Here is a 22,469-nt window from a genome sequence, read left to right on the forward strand (position 1 = left end):
AATTAACTCAGGCAGTCTCTAAACTTCTGTCTGTCTATTGATCTGTCCATCTGCCTATCCTGTCTTGTTTATAGACTTTTTCGGTGGGTATTTGGTCAGTATATGTATGTGAAGGGGTATCAAGATAAAGCTATGCCTCATTTGCAACCCTCTTTTGTTTTTCTACTACTTCTGCTGTCTTTTTCTGAAAACTGTAAAGAAATGAAATGAAATGAAATCTGGAATTGGTGCCCAGCGCCTTTTGATTGGGAGAACTCAGAATCATTTTAATGCCTTCATTTCTTTCATAAAGATCTTTCACAAAGAAAGAATTGGTCTTTCATAAAACAAATGAAGTGATATATAGTAGATTTAGGTCTGTGCTATATTGACATACAGTTGATATCGAGCACACAAGCCCCTGCACTCACATTGCTTTGGCACACAGCTGATTTTTGCCAGGAGTTCCATAGGCTCACAGGAATCCTGATTTTCCTTTCCAAATAGACTTCAGTCGCACAGATACATTGGATCCTCCCTTACAGTAGCTAAAAAACACAGGCAGCCTCTTTCCATTCAGGCTCCATTGTCCTTTGTTGCATATTAACTCAGAGTAATAAATTGTATCCGCTGCTGCTTTCACTTCCCTGCCTGCAAAAGGAGCTCTTTCGCAGGCTGCTTCCAATAACCAAAAATTAACAATAAACCCCTTTCCGAGCCGCGGATCACAGACGGCTTGGCCGAGGTGGTCCAGAACCGATTTGCCTCCTGATCAATGTATTGGCTCCCTTTCATGAATGAGCTGCCTTTTTATGAATGAGCATGGGCAACATGATCTAAAATGTCTTTTTATGTCTTCTTATGAACTTTTTAGATATCAGAGACCCCTTTCCCCTTTCCTTGCATGTACCCCATGTATCATCTCCCAGTTCTAGGGGAACCCCAAAAAGCCCTTTTACCTGCTGGGCTGTTGGACAACCTCTGGGATTCCTTTATTTCTCCCCCATGAGAAACACAAAGGAGATCAAAGCCCTTTGCACACCTCACAGGTCTACCTGTGTTTGTCTCCCAATACATGGGGATGCCGGATCTCATGTTTCTCCCCCATTGTGAACCACACATGTATCTCCTATCAAATTTATTTTATTTTTATTATTATACTTTATGATATCTTGCCCCTTATAAAAGAAGCATGAAGCACTGTGACCCTGATGCGAACTTTTGACCAGCACACCATCCTGACTTGAGCACCATCAGGATGCCTCAGAACATGTACTACAAGTATGGATTACCATGATCACCCTCTGGAAAATAAAACAATGGTCTTCTTCTCAAATCTCGGAGGGCAAGGCCAGACCATTTGAGAATGAAGAAACCTTTGGACATTCTAATCATTCACCTAAATGGCTTACCCCCTCTGTGGGGAGGCAAGGGTAAGCCACAGCTGTCCAGACAAAGCCATCTTCCTTCCTTGGATTCTGAATCATTATAATCCCATCAAGATTTCCTTTGCTGCTGCTCTTTTGACAATAGGACTGGCATTCAGATGTCAGATTCCCATCCAAGGGACTTGTTGTTGCAATCAAGGTATCAATAGCTAGGTCCAGCTTGCAGGGCCTGAGGCTCTTGCCAGACCGCTTGACAAAGGACCTGACATAAGGTCACTCATAAATTATGTCATCAACGTATGTTTGCCTTTGTTTCTCCTGTTGCTGCACCTCCATCTCTCCCATTGGCCAACAAGGGAGAGATGTCACAGGCGGGGATCTTGCTGCCATTAGATGAGGCGTGCAAGCTCCCAGACTGCTCCTCCTGCCTCCTGACGTCAGAGGCTCCCCTGACCAATCAGCAAGGAGCCAGCCAGGTGGGGCGGGAGCAGGAAATTCAAACTGTAAAAGTATAAAATGTGTATTTTTCTGTGTAATGGCATACCGGTTCTCCTTGCAACTTATTGCTGCCATCATCCTGCTCCAGCTGGAACAGAATAAACTCTGTGACCTCTGCCTCAAACTTGGTGAGCCTTTTATTGGGAATAGGGAAATCTTTATTTTGCTTCTCGCAAGCTCGCCAGGTGTTGCGCAACCCTCTTTTTGGGTCTGGCACAGATCCCTATTTCCAGAGAGATCATCCAAATCTTTGATCTCCTCATCGCAGTTGTCCCTTGGTATCCATGAGGGATCAGTTCCAGGACTCCATACATGCACAAAAATATAAATAATAATAGCTTTATTTGTATCCCACCACCGGGAGCCACTGGAGGCGCAATGGGTTAAACCCTTGTGCTGGCAGGACTGCTGACCTGATGTTGGGTTGCAGACCTGAAGATTGCTGGTTTGAATCTGGGGAGAGCACAGATGAGCTCCCTCTGTCAGCTCCAGCTCCCCAAGCAGGGACATGAGAGAAGCCTCCCACAAGGATGGTAAAACATCAAAACATCCAGGCATCCCCTGGGCAACATCCTTGCAGATGGCCAAATCTCTCACACCAGAAGTGATATGCAGTTCCTCAAGTCGCTCCTGACATGAAAAAAAATTCCATCACCATCTCCCTGAAGGGACTCAGAGTGGCTCACAAACAGCACTCAATAGTGCAACAATATACAAGTATACCAAAATACAAAATGTTTAAATTAATAGCAGTAAAATTGACCCAATTCCACTTAAAACAGCAATACATTTAAAAGATAAGACCAGCAAGCTACGAAAAGCACAAAGCAATGACAATTTCTTAAAATGCAGACAGATAAATGCACCAAAAAATTTTTGGGGAGGGGGGGAATTATAAGCTCCCTTAGAAGTTCAGGTCAATCATGAAATAAATATGTACATTTGGGAAAACAAATTTCAAATGAGTCTGGATTTCAGTGTCAGAATTAAACCTAAAGGCTCAGAATCCAATGCAAAACAAGATGGGAATGAAATGAAGAAGAAACCTAACAAGACTGAAATTGAGATATTTTCATATTTTTAGAATATTGATTCTAGTAAATCCTAGTTCTTTAAAGCAGCAGCTGAACTAACCTGAAAATCAAAGTGCTATGTGGAACTGGAACATGCAATTTTGGAATGTGAGATGTCATTTTCAAACTTCGAAATGTCAGTAAAAAGACTCTCTTTCTTTAAATTACTGAGTGCAACGTTCCAGATATATTGAGATTATAGTACCTGCCTACTTCAGCAATACAATTTCTTGCCTTTATATTGATGGTTCATTTATATGTGTGTGTGTGGTGGAAAATGAGATTCAAAGAAGGACTGACTTTTATTCTGCACTAAACATTCTCTTTCAGCCACTTTCTGCTGCTTGACAGTTAGGTTGCTGTTTAAGACAGCAATGATGCTATTAATACATGAGACCAGAATGAAATGTTTGCTCCGAACTTTTAACACAATACTTTAAAAAACCCATCACATTAAAAATTCACATGCAATGTTCTCCCTAGGCCTTTTGACTAAGTGTTCAGCATTATTGTTTGCCTCCTACAGACAGACAAAACTGAAATACATGTCTTAGCATCTTTCATGAAAAGACCATACAAAAGGCACACAAACACAACTAAACCTGTGAAGTCTGAACAAGAGTATGAATGAGAATCTGCTCCGTTGATATTCAGATCCAGCCAGTTAGCTGCCGTGTCATGTATATGAAGAAAATCGAGTGTGAAATCCAATTGTCAGTCCCTACCAGAGTAGGCTAAGGGAATGGACGGTACAGACCTGTTATATCAATATATATGCAAGTACTGTTCATCAAGCAGCTCTAACAGATTGAATTCAGCCTTTATGATTATATTTATTGGACAGGAATGAACACCATCAGTGGAGATTCTGTTATGTGTAAGAAACTTCAGAAAGACAATTGCGTTCTACTGAAATAAGCACTATGAACTTTGAAACAGTGGGTTGCTGTTTCCAACAGACCTCACAATCTCTGAGGATGCCTGCCATAGATGTGGGTGGAATGTCAGGAAAGAATGCTTCTGGAACATGGCCATACAGCCCGGAAAACTCACAGAAACCAAGTGATTCTGGCCATGAATACCTCCAACGACACAACTTTGAAACAATTAAATAACATACCATTACGACTTTTGACACAACTATCTCTTTGCCTTTTGTCATAGCTATCTTTTTGAATACTGCCATGGCTAAAGGCTATGAATTCATGGGAACTGTAGTTTCATTAGATGTTTTGCCTTCTCTGCCAAAGAGGGCTGTTGCCTTATCAAACATCATCTCCCATGATTCTATGACATTGAGCCAGAACAGTCAAAGTGGTATCAAACTTCATTAATTCTATAGTGTAGATGCATCCTAAGAGAAAGTAAGCCGAGTGAATCATCAGGAAAATGTTGAGGGAAAGTAGGCAATTTGTCCTTACTGAGCTTAAGCCCAGATCCCTCATTAAGTTAAACTTTCCATTATGAATTAGAACACTGCCTCAGTAAAACAAAAACTGGATTGAGTTTCATACTTTAGCACTCATAATGAATGGGTAGCGGCTACACATTGCAATGCCCTCATGCATTTGACACTAGCCAGACTAAATAAGTGAAAACAGGTTCCACAAAGCTCCCTGAGAGAAAACTTAAACTAGTGAAAAATTTATAGTAGGAAAACTGTTGACTAAACAAAACAAAGCAAAAAATCTGCCCTTTCCCCTGCCAAGAACATTGTATCATTTAAAATTTAAATGGGACACTTTAAAAAAGAGAAAAGAAAAGGTAACACATTGTTCCTAGGGTCAAATACATTTCTGCTGAAAAGGAATTCAAGCCATTATCACTGGAAGCATGGCTGGGTGGATATTTTGCTTTACTCTAGGATCATTTGTATAGTATTTCTTGCTTAGTGCAGAGTTTTCTACAATGAGTGGAAGACCAAAAAAATTAATTCTCACAGCTATGGTTAACCATAGCAGTGATGTTTTGCATCCTGCTAGGAATGCCATCTAGTGGATATACTTCTCGTACATATGCTATTCCTAACACAAAGTACCAAAGACAAATGCACTTTAGGAGTAGATGCTTGACAAACGCTGTCACGTTGCCTCAAAGATCTGATAAATACTGGTATTTGAGCCAACTGATATGTAATGGCACCTAATTCAGAGTGAAAGGAAATCAGTGACTGTTGCAGAGAAGCAGAGAATTTTGGCTACATTTCTGCTCCTGTAAGAAAAATAAGAAATTGCCTCCATCCTGGGGGAGAATAACTGTCAGAAGTAAAATTGTAAATGCTAATCAAGGAGCTTTTGTCAACATGGTCCGAATGAAGAGAATATTAACTTGACACATAAGCCAAGAGTTCAAATGGAGGGAATGGTTTTCTTTGAAGAGCAGGGTATATTTACATGTATAACAGCAAGGGTTATTTATTGCTATGAATCCATTTGTCATGGATATGGTTTCCGAAAGAATGGGTGCAGTAGAGAACTGGCGTAGTTATTCAGGTATGGGATTCCTCCTTGAATAGAAGATGGTTTTACTGCGGAGTTTTGTATAATATGTCCCCTTATCCAAGGATTTGATATAATGGTTTCACTTAGCCATGCTTCAAAGAATGTGTCCCCATACCCCATCGGGATGTGTTTGTGGATCTCTTTTAGTCCACCAGGCGATTCTATGGTATGCTTTGGACCAAAGGTAGTCAAAATATAGTGTCTGGTATTATGAACAGTTTTGGATATCCACAGGGGATTTTGGAACATATCCCCCATGGAAAAGGGGTACTTGAGGTTTCCTTTTTTGGAGGTTTTAAACAGAAGAAGGATGGACCATCTCGTGGGAGTTCTCTGATGGCAAGGTGTTGGACTGGATGTTGTGGTCTCATTCAACTTTATGGTTTTATGATTCTAAGTTGGTGTAGTATGGAAGAAATACAATGGGCCCTTAATATCCTCTGGAGTTTGGTCCCCCCCCCCCCATAGATACCAAAATACATGGATGCTCAAGTCCTATAATATACAATGACCTTGTCTTACTCAACTGCTGAGTATGCCTGTCCAGTTTGGCACAAGTCTGTCCACGCGAAGCAGGTGAACATGGCATTGAACGAAATATGGAGAATAATCACAGGATATCTTGAACTTATACCTGCTGATAAACGTTACAAGCTAGCTGGCACCCCCCCCCCCCCCACCCCCAATGTGCGATGGAAAGTTGCTGCTAACTGTGAAGAGAAATCAGGTTGAACACTGTGAAAGCTATCCTCTGCATGACTATCAGCCTCCTCCCAGCAGACTCAAATCAAGGAAAAGCTTCATGAGAACCACCATCCTTCTTAATGTTCTCCCACCAACAACAAGAGTATCACTCTGGGCAGCTAAACCAAGAAATCCCAACTGGATGGCCCCCACACAAGGGTCTTCCTCCAGGGGCAAACCAAGAATGGGCAACTTGGAAGTCCGAGGAAGTTCCACTCAGAAGTTGAGTGGGCTGATCAAAAGACAACCTGGCAAAATGGCACCACCTGAAAGAATCCTCCACCTTGTGCGACTGTGGAGCAGAACAAGTCCGCATATGTATGCTTGTCCACAATGCCCTGCCTCATATCAAAATTTGCCTTTTGGAATTAAAAAAAATTCAAGCTGTAGATGGCTGAATCATTGGATACTTGTACTGATTTTTATTTGCAATTTACTTTAATTTGTTTTTTTCAATGGGAACTCTATACCTTCTCAGGATTTTGTAAATGAAGAGTGATATTTCATTATTTTGAATAAATGCAATCTCAAGACAATTTGCCTTTCAACATTTCTGATGTGAACAGTTATTAATCTCCCTACCTGCAGCCTTCTTTGCCCTGCCTTGCTGGTAGCTGCATTTTTTTTCAGTACTACCTTTTCAGGTGTTCCTTACCTCTGGGATGAGGTATTTCATCACAATTTCTTTGCCTTTCTCTCCTAGTTTTGCATCTGGAGTAATTTCATATTCTGCCTGGAAAAGAAAAGAAAGAAATGCTATTCAGTTGTGTCATTTTCATAGCATACAGAAAAGTGTGTTGCGTTCAAAAAATTTGGAGAATAATCTATAGGTATTTATTCAAATAGACAGGTTAGTCTGTTTTAGTATAAAAATATAAAAAATCCAATAGCAGCTTTGAGACAGGGGGGAAAAATATGGTATACAGTAAAATGTGAAGCTGCTTCTTCTTTCCAAGGGTTCCAATCCCCTCTCAAACATGGAAACCCACTTGAGCAAGTCATACTTTTTCAGTTTCAGAAGACGGCAACCCCTTTTGAATAAATCTTGCCAAAGAAAACCTATTGAAGTGTCACCTTTGGGCTGCATAACAATTTGAAGGCAAGGAATAACAGGAACACATGAACCTGAGAAGATACAACTGTATTGGAAGGCTTGGTTGTAAATACTAGATGATGATGATGATGATGATGATGATGATGATGATGATGATGATGATGATGATGATGATGATAAATGTTTATTTTTAACCCGCCCTTTCTCCCCGGAGGGATTCAGGGCGGCTTCCAACTTTCCTATCAGTTACCTAGAATTCAGCTTCTTGTTAGAGCATAAAAAATATTTGGTCTTTTACTCCATCCTTTAAATACATTTGTTACTAACAGCCTTTAACATCCATTTATTAAATAATGAATACTCTTGAAATGGAAATCTCAGCCACAAATTGTTTCTATAAGCTACGGTTAAACTTTTGGGAACTCAAAGCAGTTCTATGGGGTGGAAGTTCAGGAGACAAACGTTTCAGGTACCAGAATCTGTATGTTCCATACCAAGCAGACATGCACACATTGACAACTTTATTCATAAGCAAACAATGCAAATAACTTCAAAGTAGTTAAAATGATAAGATCAAAAATCACCCTTGAATCTGGGAGGACAATATTTTGACTGTCACTGGCAAAAAAGCCTTCCTCATTTCTAAAAGTCTGTTGGAAGGCAAATTAGCTTTAAAGGAGGTACTAAACAGGGCACGAAATGACAGTGCTGTAAAGCAGAGGATCTCAAACTTGCGTCCTCTAGATATCTTAAATTTCAGCCAGCTTCAAGAAGCCCCAGTCAACATGACCAATACTCAGGAATTTCAGTAGTTGAAGTTCTAAACATCTGGAGGTCAAATAGTAGCTCCTGAAGGATATAAGTAACTGAATGTTCAAATGTGGGTTTCTCAGGGTAAATGGGAAAAATTCAGACCAAGAACATCATGTTGTGTTCTCTATCTGTCCATTACTTTGTGCTTCCAAATAAAAAGCTTTGAAGGAGGTATTATAGGCTATTTTCTGTGTTGGCAAAATTTTCAGAGTTGAGAAAGTGTGTTGCTTGTTTGTGTTCTTGCAGAGTTTGGATAACTTAGTATTGAATATTAATATATTATGACCCCCATATCTACAGGGAATACGTTTCTGAACTCTGCATGGATGTGCAAAACCACAGGTAATAGTGCACTCTATTGAAAGAAAGGAGCTACAGCTCAAGAATACCAAGGAGTCATGCTAGAGGACCTAGAAAATGCCCAGAGAGGCTATACTTTGTTAGTAGTAGATAAATGAAACCACAGGCACCAGTCCCTGATACTGAGGATATACTGTATGCAATTTTTTGAACTGTGCTTTTGGCCTTGAAGTCTTTGGACTTGGGATGCTTCGGACTTGGCAATCCTAGGGGACAGCTTCCTCGTAAAGTTGATCCTCTCCCCCATTTCAAACTATGGTTGGAATCCTGTTAGTCCATCCTAGATAGATTACACCCATTCAATCAATTTCTGAATGGTGAATCAACATTTAGATCAGGGGTTCTCAAAGTTTTTCAGCCGCTGAACCCTTTTTGAAGCAAAAGTTCCTTGTGAAGCCCCAATTAATGTTTATATATTATATTATATATTATATTATAACTAATGGAAATACATCCGGCATGGGCAAACTTTTGGACACTGGGGTCGCATTGAATTTTAAAATTTGACGGACAGGCCGGGCCAGTAGGAGATGGATGGAGAATGCTTGTGTGAACTAACTGGAAAAAAAACATGAACAAATTCCTTTGTACCTGCACACATCTCATTTGAAGCCCAAAAAAAGAAAAGAAAAAGAAAGCAAGAACAATACAAGATTTAAAATTAAGAACAATTTTAACCAACATAAACTTAAGAGTATTTCAGTGGAAGACCCCAGGGACCATCCAGTCCAACCCCCTTCTAATATGCAGGAAATACATAATCAAAGCACTCCCAACAGACAGCCATCCAGCCTTTGTAGTAGTAGTAGTAGCAGTAATAGGATTAACCCCAGGGACCACCCAGTACAACTCCCTTTTGCCATGCAGGAAAAGCACAATCAAAGCACCCACTGAGCAGTGGGAGGGAAATAGGGTATTGGAAGCAAAGAAGGGTCTGGGCAGCAAGAAAAAGTGTCCGGGTAGTGAGTGAAGTGAGAAGGGAAAAGGGTCTATGCCCTGGGATGACAATTCTGTTGCTGCTGTTTTGACAGCTCCAAACTTTAATTTCTCTGTATTTCTCAGGAGGAGGAGGAAAGAAGAAGAGGTGGGAAACAGCACGGAGCCCCTCACTATCATATGCAAAGCCCCAAGGGTTCCATGGAGCACAGTTTGGGAACCCCTGATTTAGATAAATCCCAATGACTGAATGAGTTTATTCTACTTAAACTGAATTTAGCCTTCTCAGATATACTGAGAATTATGGCATTTTGAAAAGCACTTCTCACCATGATGAAAGTAAGATAGTATATTTTCAGCCACCACTTCAGATAAATACAGAAGGATTCAGTTGTTACTTCTGCCAGCACACTTTAGAAGTAGATTACACTTCATTAAAAAAAACCCAGAAAATGTGAAATAAGCTTCTAAGATAGCTATGCTGCATATAAGGAATGCACAGATTGTGAAAATATATGAGTACAGACCTTCCACTATTATAACTGTATGGGGATGGACCAATTAAATATCCATAAAACTGAATACAAAAGGGTTTTCAAAGTTCTTTCATCCAATTTCCTGTCCATTTAGATACTATCTGACTACAGGTCATTTTGCTTCTTGAAAGCATGAAGCGGCAGGCATGTTTATAGCATCTTAAAGGCATTTTTTCCCTCCTCCCACACCTACTCTTTTGAACCTATTTTAAAGAATAAAAAACCACATGGATAAAAGAACTCGTTTTAAAAGGTTAGAAAACCAGAAGGCTTATCTCAGCTGTCACAATTTATGATCGCTGCAAAGACAGGATTGCAGGCACCAGCAAGATTAAAGAACTATTAACATCCAAAGCAGTACTAATAGGAAAGAAAATGTTTGTATTTCAACTTCGATGCGGGGGTATAGCCACAGAAAGACCTGAAAAGGACAAAGCAGCAAAACAGTTCAAAATGCAAATCATGTCCTCGTCTAACACAAATCATTACCAAATAATTATGGCACAATTTGCTTTCTTTCACTACCTTTCACAGTGTACATTCAGCTCTATAACTATCTCAGAATGTCATATAGCAGTGGTTTTCAACCTTCCTAATACTGCAGCCCCTTAATACAGTTTCTCACGTTGTGGTGACTCCCAACCATAACATTATTTTCATTGCTACTTAACTGTAATTTTGCTACTGTTATGAATCATAATGTAAATATCTGATATGCAGGATGTATTTTCATTTGCTTGACCAAATTTAGCATAAATGCCCGATACACCCAAATTTGAATACTGGTGGAGTTTGGGGGGGGGGGGATGATTTTGTCTTTTGGGAGTTGTTATTGTTGGGATTTATAGTTCACGTACAATCAAAGAGCATTCTGAACTCCACCAATGATAGTATTGAACCAAACTTGGCTCACAGAACTCCCATTACCAACCGAAAATACTGGAAGGGTTTGGTGGGCATTGTTAGTTTGGGGATTATAGTTCACCTACATCCAGAGAGCACTGTGGACTCAAGCAATGATGGATCTGGAGCAAACATGGTACAAATACTCAATATGCCCAAATGTGAACACTGGTGGAGTTTGGGGGAAATACACCTTGGCATTTGGGAGTTGTAGTTGCTGGAATTTAGAGTTCACCTACAATCAAAGAGCCCTTGAACCCCACCAAGGATAGAATTGGGCCAAACTTCCCACACATAACCCCCACGACCAACAGAAAATACTAGTCATTGGTGACCCCTCTGAACCCCCCCCCCCCCCCGTGACTCACCCAGGGGTCCCGACCCCCAGGTTGAAAAACACTGTCGTATAGGATTTGGTTTACAGGTAACTTTAAACAATGTTTAAATTAATTCCATTTCGACCACAAGTGCCTAGGCTTCCATTCTGCCATATTCGAGTCATACAAATCCAAGTAACCCTTCCTGTCTATAATCTCAAATCATGTGCATCTCATGCAAATCATGCTACAAAATGGAGAAAGGCTCGATCTCATCGGCCACTAGCTAATTTCCCACAGAGAATGACTCTTTCCTAAATTGCTGAATGCATAGGAAACAAAGGGCTATTTTTAATTAGATAGTTCACAAGTAATGGGCGGCACACTTCTCTACCAACATCTTTGCACAGTTCTTCCCTGATTTCTGGCACTAGTTAATTCACTATCGATTTGCAGGCCACCGATTTGTCACCAATCCCAGGCATGAAAATTCCCATTCCTCCACGCAGAAAATGGGGCTTCTGGAAGGTGCTGAGCACTTCAAGGATCATTTGTTGGGGGAATCAGGTGGCTTAACCTTTGAGAACCATATGCCACAGCCTCTCCATAACCCTGTCTCCTTTCTCCCCAGTGCAAATCTCAGTACTGGGCTGACCAAGTTCAAGGGAGGGTGAAAAGGAGGAGACATCAAAACAAAGACCTCATGGAACATGTGGGGGAAAATACTGAAGGGAGAGGAGTACTGTTAATTCAGCTCAATTAAGAAGCACAAAAGATACTTAAATACTTTTACTGACATCGGAAAATGACCTTTCACAGATGGCTAATACAGCTTACCTCATACCTTGATAAGACTTGCTTTAGCTATCCCACAGGAAGAATATTATTTCCATTTCCTCATTAGATTTCTACCAATCACTTTTCCAAAGAGAGAGTGTCTCTTGACCTGTATTTCCTAGGACAGCCTTGAGTGCACAGAGAAAGATCTATAAACGGCATTAGTAGAAGACTTGCTATTCTCCCTCTATGGCACACGTGTCAAACACAAGGCCCACAGGCCAAATCCAGCCCGCTACTGCATTTTATGTGGCCTGTGAGGCTTTCAATGCCAAGGCAACATAGTTACATTTATATAATTTTACAACTACAGGCAGTACTCAAGTTACAAACAAGATAGATTCTGGGGTTGTTGTATGTTTTCTGGGCTGTATGGCCATGTTCTAGAAGTATTCTCTCCTGATGTTTCACCCACATCTATGGCAGGCATGCTCAGAGGCAACCTCTGAGGATGCTTTCCATAGATATGGATGAAACGTCAGGAGAGAATACTTCTAGAACATGGCCATACACCCCAGAAAACATACAACAACCCTGTGATCCCGGCCATGAAAGCCTTAGACAACACAAGATAGATTCTATCCGCAGACACCTCCAAGGTCATGTGGCTGTTACCTTCCCACCAGAGCTGAACCTATTTATCTACTCACATTTGCATGTTTTCGAACTGCTAGGTTGGCAGAAGCTGGGGCTAACAGGGGCAGCTCACCCTGCTCCCCTTTTGGTCAGCAAGTTCAGCAGCTCAGTGGTTTAACCCGCTGCGCCATCAGGGGGCCCATTATCTCATTACACAAGTAGATTCTTTTTGTGTTAGCAATCCCAATCTGACTTCTTTATACTTTCAAATGGCAATAGTGCAAAGGTTATATACCTGCTTACAGGGAATGGACCACAAGGCTTTCCCATCCAGTTGAGTGCTAGATTTGGGTTGGGAAAAGTTTACGGCAGTGTTTCTCAACCTGGGGGTCAGGGCTCTTTGGGAGGGCTCGCAAGGGGGATTTCAGAAGGTCACCAAAGACCATCAGAAAACACATATATCTGATGGTTTTAGGAACCCCTTTTGCAGAGAAGGCTGAAGATCTCTCCGCCTGTACTTCTCTTCCTTTTTGGAAAGATATGGCGAATTCTCCCACCAAAAGCCCTTCTTCTGCCATGATTGACTGGCCTCTCAGCTAAGAGGAGGGCTGTTTCTGAAACTCCAAGCAGGAAAGGGAGAGCAGGCATGCTCGGCGCATGGTTCAGATCCATCACAGCTTGAGTCCACAGTGCTCTCTGGATGTAGGTGAACTACAAGTCCAAGATTCAAGGTCAATACCCACTGAACACTTCCAATATTTTCTGTTGGTCATGGAAGTTCTGTGTGCCAAGTTCTGTTCAATTCCATCATTGGTGGCATTCAGAATGTTCTTTGATTGTAGGTGAACTATAAATCCCAGTAACTACAACTCCCAAATCCCCCCAACCCCACCAGTATTCAAATTTGGGCGTATCAGATATTTGTTCCAAATTTGGTCAAGCGAATGAAAATACATCCTGCATATCAAATATTCACATTACAATTCATAATAGTAGCAAAATTACAGCTATGAAGTAGCAACAAAAATAATTTTATGGTTGGGGGTCACCACAACATGAGGAATTGTATTAAGGGGTTATGGCATTCGGAAGGTTGAAAATCATTGGTCTAGGGGGATATTTAAATCTGAATAATTGAACTGGAAGGATGTTTTAAGTCTATGAGTTCAGTGGGGAGTTATTATTGTTATGTCTTAACTGCAAAATTAAATCAGACATTGTCAGATGGCATTTGGTTGGGCTGTAATAGTGGTGACAATTAACTTCTACCAAAGCATTTCAGTCCTGTGACTTACCTTGCATTTTGCTGAGTTTTTACATTTTTTTAAAAATGGAGATGTAGGCAGAGGGTTACACAGTTTATTACACAAGCAGCAATGGGAGCTATGAGACAAAAAATTATTGTCCTGCCTACATTCTATCTTGTTTTATATCTTTAGGGATTATGTTCTTCTGTCCATCTTATGCCCATGGTACTCTCCTGATGTCATTAGCAGAAGTTGTCTGTATGCGTGGGAGAGAGAAAATGTATGAGTGTATTCTCATATCAGCATATGTCTGTCCCACTGCAGGCTCTTATCTACTGACCAACTCTTTTTGACATATGCTGTGCACAAACCACTTTTGGCAAACTGTCAGTGCTTTGCAACCTGACCTTTGCCAATCAGGCCCCCAGAATTTGCAAAAGCATAGGAAGTCTCTTCTGCTGACAACGGATGGGTCACTCTACAACTGTAAACCTTTTAAGCCCTTGCAAATGCTGTTCATGACCGAGGCTTCATTCACTGGCTAAATACATTGAAAAGCTGCAGCAGACTCATTTCTCACACAACAACTGGGCACAATAATGCTTATGTGTCTCCTTTTGTATATGTGTTTTCACAAACAAAATACATCAGGGTTTGTTTGTTAAAGGTTGGAAATCCAGAACAGCTAAGAGTGGAAATGGGTACCAGGTGACATGACTAGAATCCAGGTTGTATCTCTTTCTAAATGGATTTATTTATATATTATTCCATAATTATAAATCTGTATATGTTCTTCTGTCTTCTCAACTAATCACCCAGTAATGGCATATTTTCCCCAATGGGGAGAGGAACTACAAAAAGTTAAAAGGGATTCAACTGAATGCTTATTACTTAGAGTTCCAAGTCTGTTATGGTCATTATGATCGCCTTCATCTTGCCTTGGCAAGGAGCTCTAGTGCCTCGGCAAACTATGAAACCCAGGAGTCACAGTAATAAAAGTAGAATAATTTTATTTTTTATTTAGATAATTTTTACCCTACTCCTCAGTCACAGAGGCACTTAGAGCAGCTAACAAATGTTCATTTGGCCCCAGGCTTACAAAGTAAAGTAAAAATAAAGGTTTTCCCCTGACATTAAGTCTAGTCCTGTCCAACTCTGGGGGTTGGTAATAATAATAATTATTATTATTATAATCAGCTGATGACCCAAAATGCAGGCTGTGCAAGGAAGCTGACAAAACCATTGATCATATCCTCAGCTGCTGTAAGAAAATCGCACAGACAGACTACAAACAGAGGCACAACTATGTGGCCCAAATGATTCATTGGAACTTATGCCTCAAGTACCACCTTCCAGCAGCAAAGAACTGGTGGGATCACAAACCTGCAAAAGTATTGGAAAATGAACATGCAAAGATACTGTGGGACTTCTGAATCCAGACTGACAAAGTTCTGGAACACAACATACCAGACATCACAGTTGTGGAAAAAAAAAAAGATTTGGATCATTGATGTCGCCATCCCAGGTGACAGTCGCATTGACGAAAAACAACAGGAAAAACTCAGCCGCTATCAGGACCTCAAGATTGAACTTCAGAGACTCTGGCAGAAACCAGTGCCGTGCCAAAAGATCTCAGCCGGCATTTGGAAACCATAGACATTGACAAAATTACGATCTGCCAACTGCAAAGGGCCACCCTACTGGGATCTGCGCGCATCATCCGAAAATACATCACACAGTCCTAGACACTTGGGAAGTGTTCGACTTGTGATTTTGTGATATGAAATCCAGCATATCTATCTTGTTTGCTGTGTCATAATAAAATAATAATTTATTTCTAGACCACCCTCTCTCCCCAGAGGGACACAGGGCAGTTAACATACTTATAAACGGCAAACATTCAGTGCCACAACTACTTCACTTAATATGAAAAGTATAAAATGACAATAACATACTCATTATAATAAAAATTCCAAATTAGAAAAAACTATACATTTAAACATGACACTCAGTAAAAACATTATTGCACAGAGAAAACATATACTTGGACCAAATTAAATGACCAAGTTGAAGAAAATGTTCAGCATTTGTTGTAGTTTCATTTAGAACATAGCTGCTATGGGGTGACAATTATGTTAATCCTCCTCCTCTCCATATGCTAAGGTGCATAGATGTGTCTTTAACTGTTTCTTAAGGGAGAGGATGGTGGGGGCAATTTTGATTTCTTTAGGAAGGGAGTTCCAGAGGTGGGGGGCAATCATGGAGAAGGCCCCCTCTCTCGTTCCCACCAGCTGTGCTTGTGACAGGGGTGGGACCGAAAGCAGGGCCTCCTCCACTGATCGAAATGCCCGAGATGGTCTATACAGGGAGATGCAATTTGACAAATAACCTGGACCTGAGCCATTTAGGGCTTTATAGGTAACGACCAGAACTTTGTATTAAGCTCGGAAATGGACTGGCGACCAGTGGAGTATGGGAGTGGTTCTCTCCCAGTTAGTAACCTGGCTGCCAATTGCTGAACTAGCTGTAGTTTCCAAACTATCTTCAAAGGTAGCCCCACATAGAGAGCATTGCAGTAGTCCAAACAGGATGTGACTAAAATGTGGACTACCATGGCCAAGGTACGTCTCAAGATACGGGCGCAGATGGCGCATGAGTTTTAGCTGTGCAAAGGTGCTCCTGGTCCCTGCTGACTCCTGGGGTTCCAGGTTCAAGGATGAGTCCAAGAAGACATCCAGACTATGAATCTGTGTCTTCAGGGGGAGTGCGACCCCATTCAACACAGTTGTAATCCCACACCCTGATCTACCTTTCGACTGACCAGGAATACTGCTGTCTTGTCTGGATTTAGTTTCAGTTTGTTGGCCCTCATTCAGTCCATCACTGATGACAGGCATTGGTTTAGGATCAGAATGGCATCCTTGGCTTTTGGTGGAAAGGAGTAATAGAGTTGAGTGTCGTCTGCGTAAATCTGACACCAAACTCCAAAACTCCGGATTATCTCTCCCAGCAGTTTCATGTAATTGTTATATAGCATGGGGGATATAATCGAACCCTGAGGGACCCCACATGCCACAGGCCAAGGAGTCAAACAGGAGTCCCCCAGCTCTACCATCTGAGTCCACCCCTCCAGGAAGGACCGGAGCCACTGTAAAACACTGCCCCCAAGCCCCATCCCAGAGAGATGGCCCAGAAGGATACCATCTCCATTTCTAAGCTGAAGAGCCGACGTTGTTGGTAGACACCTCTAAGATCATGCAGCCAGCATGACTGCATGGAGCGCCGTTACCTTCCTGCCAGAGTGAGACCTATTGATCTACTCACATTTGCATATTTTTCTTACTGCTAGGTTGGTAGAAGCTGGGGCTAATAGTGGGTGCTCACCCTGCTCTCTGGATTCGAACCGCCAACCTTTTGGTCAGCAAGTTCAGCGGCTCAGCGGTTGAATCCGCTGCACCACTCGGGGCTCCAAAGTACGTAGGAATAATTGTGCTATAATAATGCAGGGTGAAAGATCCAAGATTATAGTCTTCAAATTGTGGAAAGGGATACAGAGCTAGCATGGTGTATGGGTCTGAGCATTGGAATATGACTGTAGAGAACAGGGTTTGATTCCCACCTTGGACATGAAAACCTACTGGGTGACTTTAGCAGAGTCACACAAGTTCAGTCCCAGAAAACCCATGACAGGGTTTCCATAAACTGGAAACTAATTGAAGGCACACAACAAAAACAAAAAAACAAAAACAAGGAATATTATTTATTCAGTGCATCTAGAGCAGTACAACAAAGAAGATGCCATTGCAACACCTATTTGCCAGAATGATCTTGCACAATGTCAGTCCTAACTAAGCACCATAGCTTGGGATTGAATCCTGCAGGAGCTGTAATGTTTGAAAATGTTGACTGGTAGAGGCTATCCTGAGATTCTAGAATCTTCAAGCAAAGCATGTCTTCTACTACTAAACATCAAGAAAACCAAAATCATGGCAACCAGACCGATTGACAACTGGCAAATAGAGGGGGAAAACGTGGAGGCAGTGACAGACTTTATATTTCTAGGTGCAAAGATCACTGCAGACGGAGACTGCAGCCAGGAAATCAGAAGACATCTACTTCTTGGGAGGAGAGCAATGGCCAACCTTGATAAAATACTGAAAAGCAGAGACATCACACTGACAACGAAGGTCCGCATAGTGAAAGCATTGGTATTCCCCATAGTGACCTATGGATGCGAGAGCTGGACCATAAGGAAGGCTGAGCGAAGGAAGATAGACGCTTTTGAACTTTGGTGCTGGAGGAAAATCCTGAGAGTGCCTTGGACCGCAAGAAGATCCAACCAGTCCATCCTTCAGGAAATAATGCCCGACTGCTCACTGGAGGGAAGGATATTAGAGGCAAAGTTGAAGTATTTTGGCCACATCATGAGAAGACAGGAAAGCTTGGAGAAGATCATGATGCTGGGGAAAATGGAAGGAAAAAGGAAGAGAGGACGACCAAGGGCGAGATGGATGAACGGTATCCTTGAAGTGACTGGCTCGACCTTGAAGGAACTGGGGACGGTGATGGCCGACAGGGAGCTCTTGCGTGGACTGGTCCATGAGGTCACGAAGAGTCGAAAACGACTGAACGAGTGAGACGATGATTAAAGCTCCTTTCCTCACTTGCATTTACTTTTTAAAGCTTCATTTAAATTCTTTTATTATTTCCCCAGTCATATGTAAATCATTGCATAGGTTTAACACTAACTATTTGTGTTTTCTTTAATCTTACCCAGCTATTGCAATTTTCTCCCTACTTCTTTTATCTCTTCTTCTCCAGGTCTTTTTAAGGCAGTGAAGGCAAAGGCAGGGACCTGCTCATTTTATTCTTGAAGTGTGTCTAGCATAGATGAGGTGCTTTTGCTTACAGTAAATTACAATAGATGATAAAAGTAGCAGCAAATTCAACAGTCAAGTCACCTGAAACAGTCTCTGCACAATGGCTATTAATCCCTTTCACCTATCTGGTCCTGACATCAAAACTTTTAACAAAATAAATAAACACTTTAGAAAATTAAAGAGAAAATTGAAGAAAGAATGAGCAACACTGGGTGCTTGATGATTATATGCTCTGTTTAGGAACCTGGCCCAGCTTTATTATTAGGCAAAGTAAGGCAATCACCTCAGCTGTTGAATGCTGGGGAGTAGTCTAAAATGGTGAAGAACTGGAGATCAGACCTGTGTGTGACATGATATTCTTCAACAGTCTTGGGCAACAATGGCTCCCAAAGGTAAAAGGTAAAGGTTTTCCCCTGACATTAAGTCTAGTTGTGTCCAACTTTGGGTGTTGGTGCTCATCTCTATTTCTAAGCCAAAGAGTCAGCGTTGTCCGTAGACGCCTCCAAGGTCATGTGGCCGGCATGACTGCACAGAGCGCCATTACCTTCCCGCCGAAGTGGTACTTATTGATCTACTCACATTTGCACGTTTTTGCACTGCTAGGTTGGCAGAAGCTGGGGCTAACAGCGGGAGCTCACCCCCACTCCCCAGATTAGAATCGCTGACCAAAGTAACCCATTAAAAGTAGGATCAGTTGACAAACAGGGATGCGTCATTGCCTCAACTCTCTTTTCCATCTTCATTCTTTGATTTTACACCTTGTTAATGAGAAACTTTCCACTGGTGTGGAAGTTGTATACTGGACAGAAGGCAAGCTCTTTAAACATAGCAGGCTGACAGCAAAAATTAAGGTCACAACAACTTCTGTTACAGAACATCAATATGCTGATGATAATGTAGTCTGTGCTCATTCAGAGAAAGATCAACAACCAACTTAAAAATCTTCTCAAAAGCATATGGAAAGCTTATCCTCTTACTGAACACCAAGAAAACCAAAATGTTCAACTAGCAGGCACAAACCAAGCTCTCTGCAGTGCCAGCAACACAACTTAATGGTGTAATGCTAGAAAATGTTGACTATTTCTGCTACCTAGGCAGTCTCCTCTTCACAAAAGGTGACATCGACAACAAAATACAACCCTGTCTCCACCTGTGCAGCATTTTTTTAATGAAGTGGACAGTGTTTCAGAATTGGGATATTCATAGGGATACCAAGATGCTTGTTTATAAAGCATCAAATTCTATTCTACGCCTACAAAACATGGACCATCTACAAATGTCTTTTTTGACTTCTGAAAATATTTCATCAGTATTGCCTTCAAAAAATCCTGAAAATCTTTTGAGAAGACACGTGGACAAACTTCAGCATTCTGAAAGAAACAAAGACCACCGGCATTGAGACAATTATTCTCCGACATCAACTTCACTGGACTGTCCACACTGTCTGAATATTCAATCACCATCTTTCAAAGCAGTGACTTTATTCTTAACTTAAGAACGAAAATGGAATTTCACTGAACAGCAAAAGAGTTTGAAAGATGAGCTTAAAGCTAACCTTAAAAAATGTGGTATAAACACCAAGAAGTGGGAAGCCTTGGCACTTGAGTGTTGTAAGTGGAAGTCAGCCGTTACCATCGGTATGATGGATTTTGAAGAGCTAAAAATACAGGGCAAAAATAAAAAAACATGCCAAGAGGAAGGCACATCAAGCAAATACGTGCTGTGACTACCTTCCATCTGGAAATCTATATCCTCAGTGTGAAAAAAACAGATTAGAATAGGTCTTCACAGTCATTTATGGATCCACCACCAAGACTCTACCTCTGGAAAACAATCATACTTGGCCATGAGTGATCACACATGATTCTTTAACACATTCTCCAAGTTTTCTTCCTACCCTGTGGCATGGTAGAGGATAATGTCTAATCATCAATGCCAAAAATGGTTCAGTTAGTGTAAAGGGAAAGGTAAAGATTTCTCCTGAAATTAAGTCTAGGCGTGTCCGACTCTGGATGTTGGTGTTCATCTCCATTTCTAAGCTGAAGAGCCAGCATTGTCTGTAGACACCTCCTAGATCATGTGGCCAGCATGACTGCATGGAGCGCGATTACCTTCCTGCAGAAGCGGTACCTATTAATCTACTCAGATTTGCATGTTTTCAAACTGCAAGGTTGACAGAAGCTGGGGCTAATATCGGGAGCTCACTCCACTCCTCGGATTCGAACCACCAACCTTTCGGTCAGCAAGTTCAGCAGCTCAACGGTTTAACCCACTGCGCTATCAGGGGCTCCTTAGTTAGTGCAGTCCATGCCAAATCTGAAATGGACCCACCATCCCATTGACAGAAACCTAAAAGGGCTTTTTGGAGATTCTGAATGATTCTCACTCAAATGTTCAAGTGCCTGTCAATGTTCTGCCATTGGAAAGAAAAAAATTGGATTGGCAGTTGCTAGATATTAAGCTGTAAAGGAGAATTGTGAGGGTATGTGTTTCACTTCTAGACAAGACCTATCATGACTCTTATTTTGGCTTCCTGCACAGATTTTTTAAAAAATATTCTTCAGAATGTGTTAATATTTTAAACTACTCCCTGTCTTCCTGAAAAGAGATTTGAGGATAGGGGAATTGCTGTGTTCTTTTATAGTTTGAGTGTTGTTAACAACTAAAGGAAGAAAATATGCATCCTTTAAAGCAAAAGGACAAAAAAATTAGATTTCCTTTGAAGAGCTTTCTCTTAGAGCCACTTCAAATCACATCACTAGTGACAGCCAGACAAGGCTATGGTTTATCCCAACATTATATGAATCAATTCTGACCTTTAAGAAAGAGCAATGAGAGGTATTCTTCTGAACTGGACACGATGGCATTTTTTTAGAATTAGAAAAAAGTACAGCAGAATAAATAGTCTAACTATAAGACACCATTGGACACAGCCTTATCTCCATTGCTTTTAAAGTGGTGGTTATGGGTTCTGCTCCAGGACTTTTTGATCAATCAGTCAAATATATTTGCTAAAAAAATATTGATCATCACAAACATGCAACACAAAAATCAATCTGAGTGATGCATTTTAAAATAGATCATCCCTGGCATGTTGACCCACATTTTGTGTAATAATTGTATCTGAGCCATTGAACTGGAAGAGTAAACAAAGAAACCTTACAGTATGGAAATAAAAGGTTCTAGGCTTTCCAGCCTGAAGAATTACACTAGTATTGTGCAAGGATATATCCCATACTACCTTTTTGTTCTTATAGCTCTCCATCAAGTTGACTTTGATATATGACTCCCCTATGATTGAGAGACTATCAAGGTCCTTAGCCATCTTTTCTTGCAAACTCACGTTATAGCTTTCTTGAGTGAGTTAATCCATCTGTATGTGATCATTCTCTTTTCCAGCTGCCTTCTTTTTGCATTACAGCATTGCCTTTTCCAGTGTATGTCTTCACCAAACACATTTATCTACGTGTTGTCATAGGCTTTCATGGCCGGAATCACTGGGTTGTTGTGTTTTCCAGGCTGTATGACCATGTTCCAGAAGCATTCTCTCCTGATTTTTCACCCACATCTATGGCAGGCATCCTCAGAAGTTGGGAGGTATATACCTCACAATCTCTGAGGATGCCTGCCATAGATATAGGCAAAACGCCAGGAGAGAATGCTTCTGGAACATGGCCATACAGCCCAGAAAACACACAACAACCCACATTTAACTACATAACAGTAGTTAACTAACATTTAACTATTTAACAAAATACATGCAGCTTATTTGCACCAAATCACTAATTTTCACTGGGCCATCTGGCTGACCTTACACTTAGAAGTGA

At 41.1% G+C, this 22,469-nt stretch overlaps 1 protein-coding gene across 2 annotated transcripts in view; it reads right to left on the reverse strand.

Moving 5' to 3' along the window:
• grk5 (G protein-coupled receptor kinase 5) overlaps positions 1-22,469 on the reverse strand; it is a 325,889-nt gene that overhangs the window by 113,837 nt on the left and 189,583 nt on the right. Inside the window, exon 4 of one of the 2 annotated variants that reach the window (XM_008119541.3) lies at positions 6,839-6,916. In XM_008119541.3, coding sequence (XP_008117748.1) covers positions 6,839-6,916 — 78 coding nt within the window. Of the gene's footprint in view, positions 1-6,765; positions 6,785-6,838; positions 6,917-22,469 lie in introns of those variants that run through there. The other variant, XM_062975644.1, reaches the window with a different exon arrangement.

This window comes from Anolis carolinensis, chromosome 3 (assembly GCF_035594765.1).
Source record: "Anolis carolinensis isolate JA03-04 chromosome 3, rAnoCar3.1.pri, whole genome shotgun sequence".
In the NCBI taxonomy this organism is placed as follows: Eukaryota; Metazoa; Chordata; class Lepidosauria; order Squamata; family Dactyloidae; genus Anolis; species Anolis carolinensis.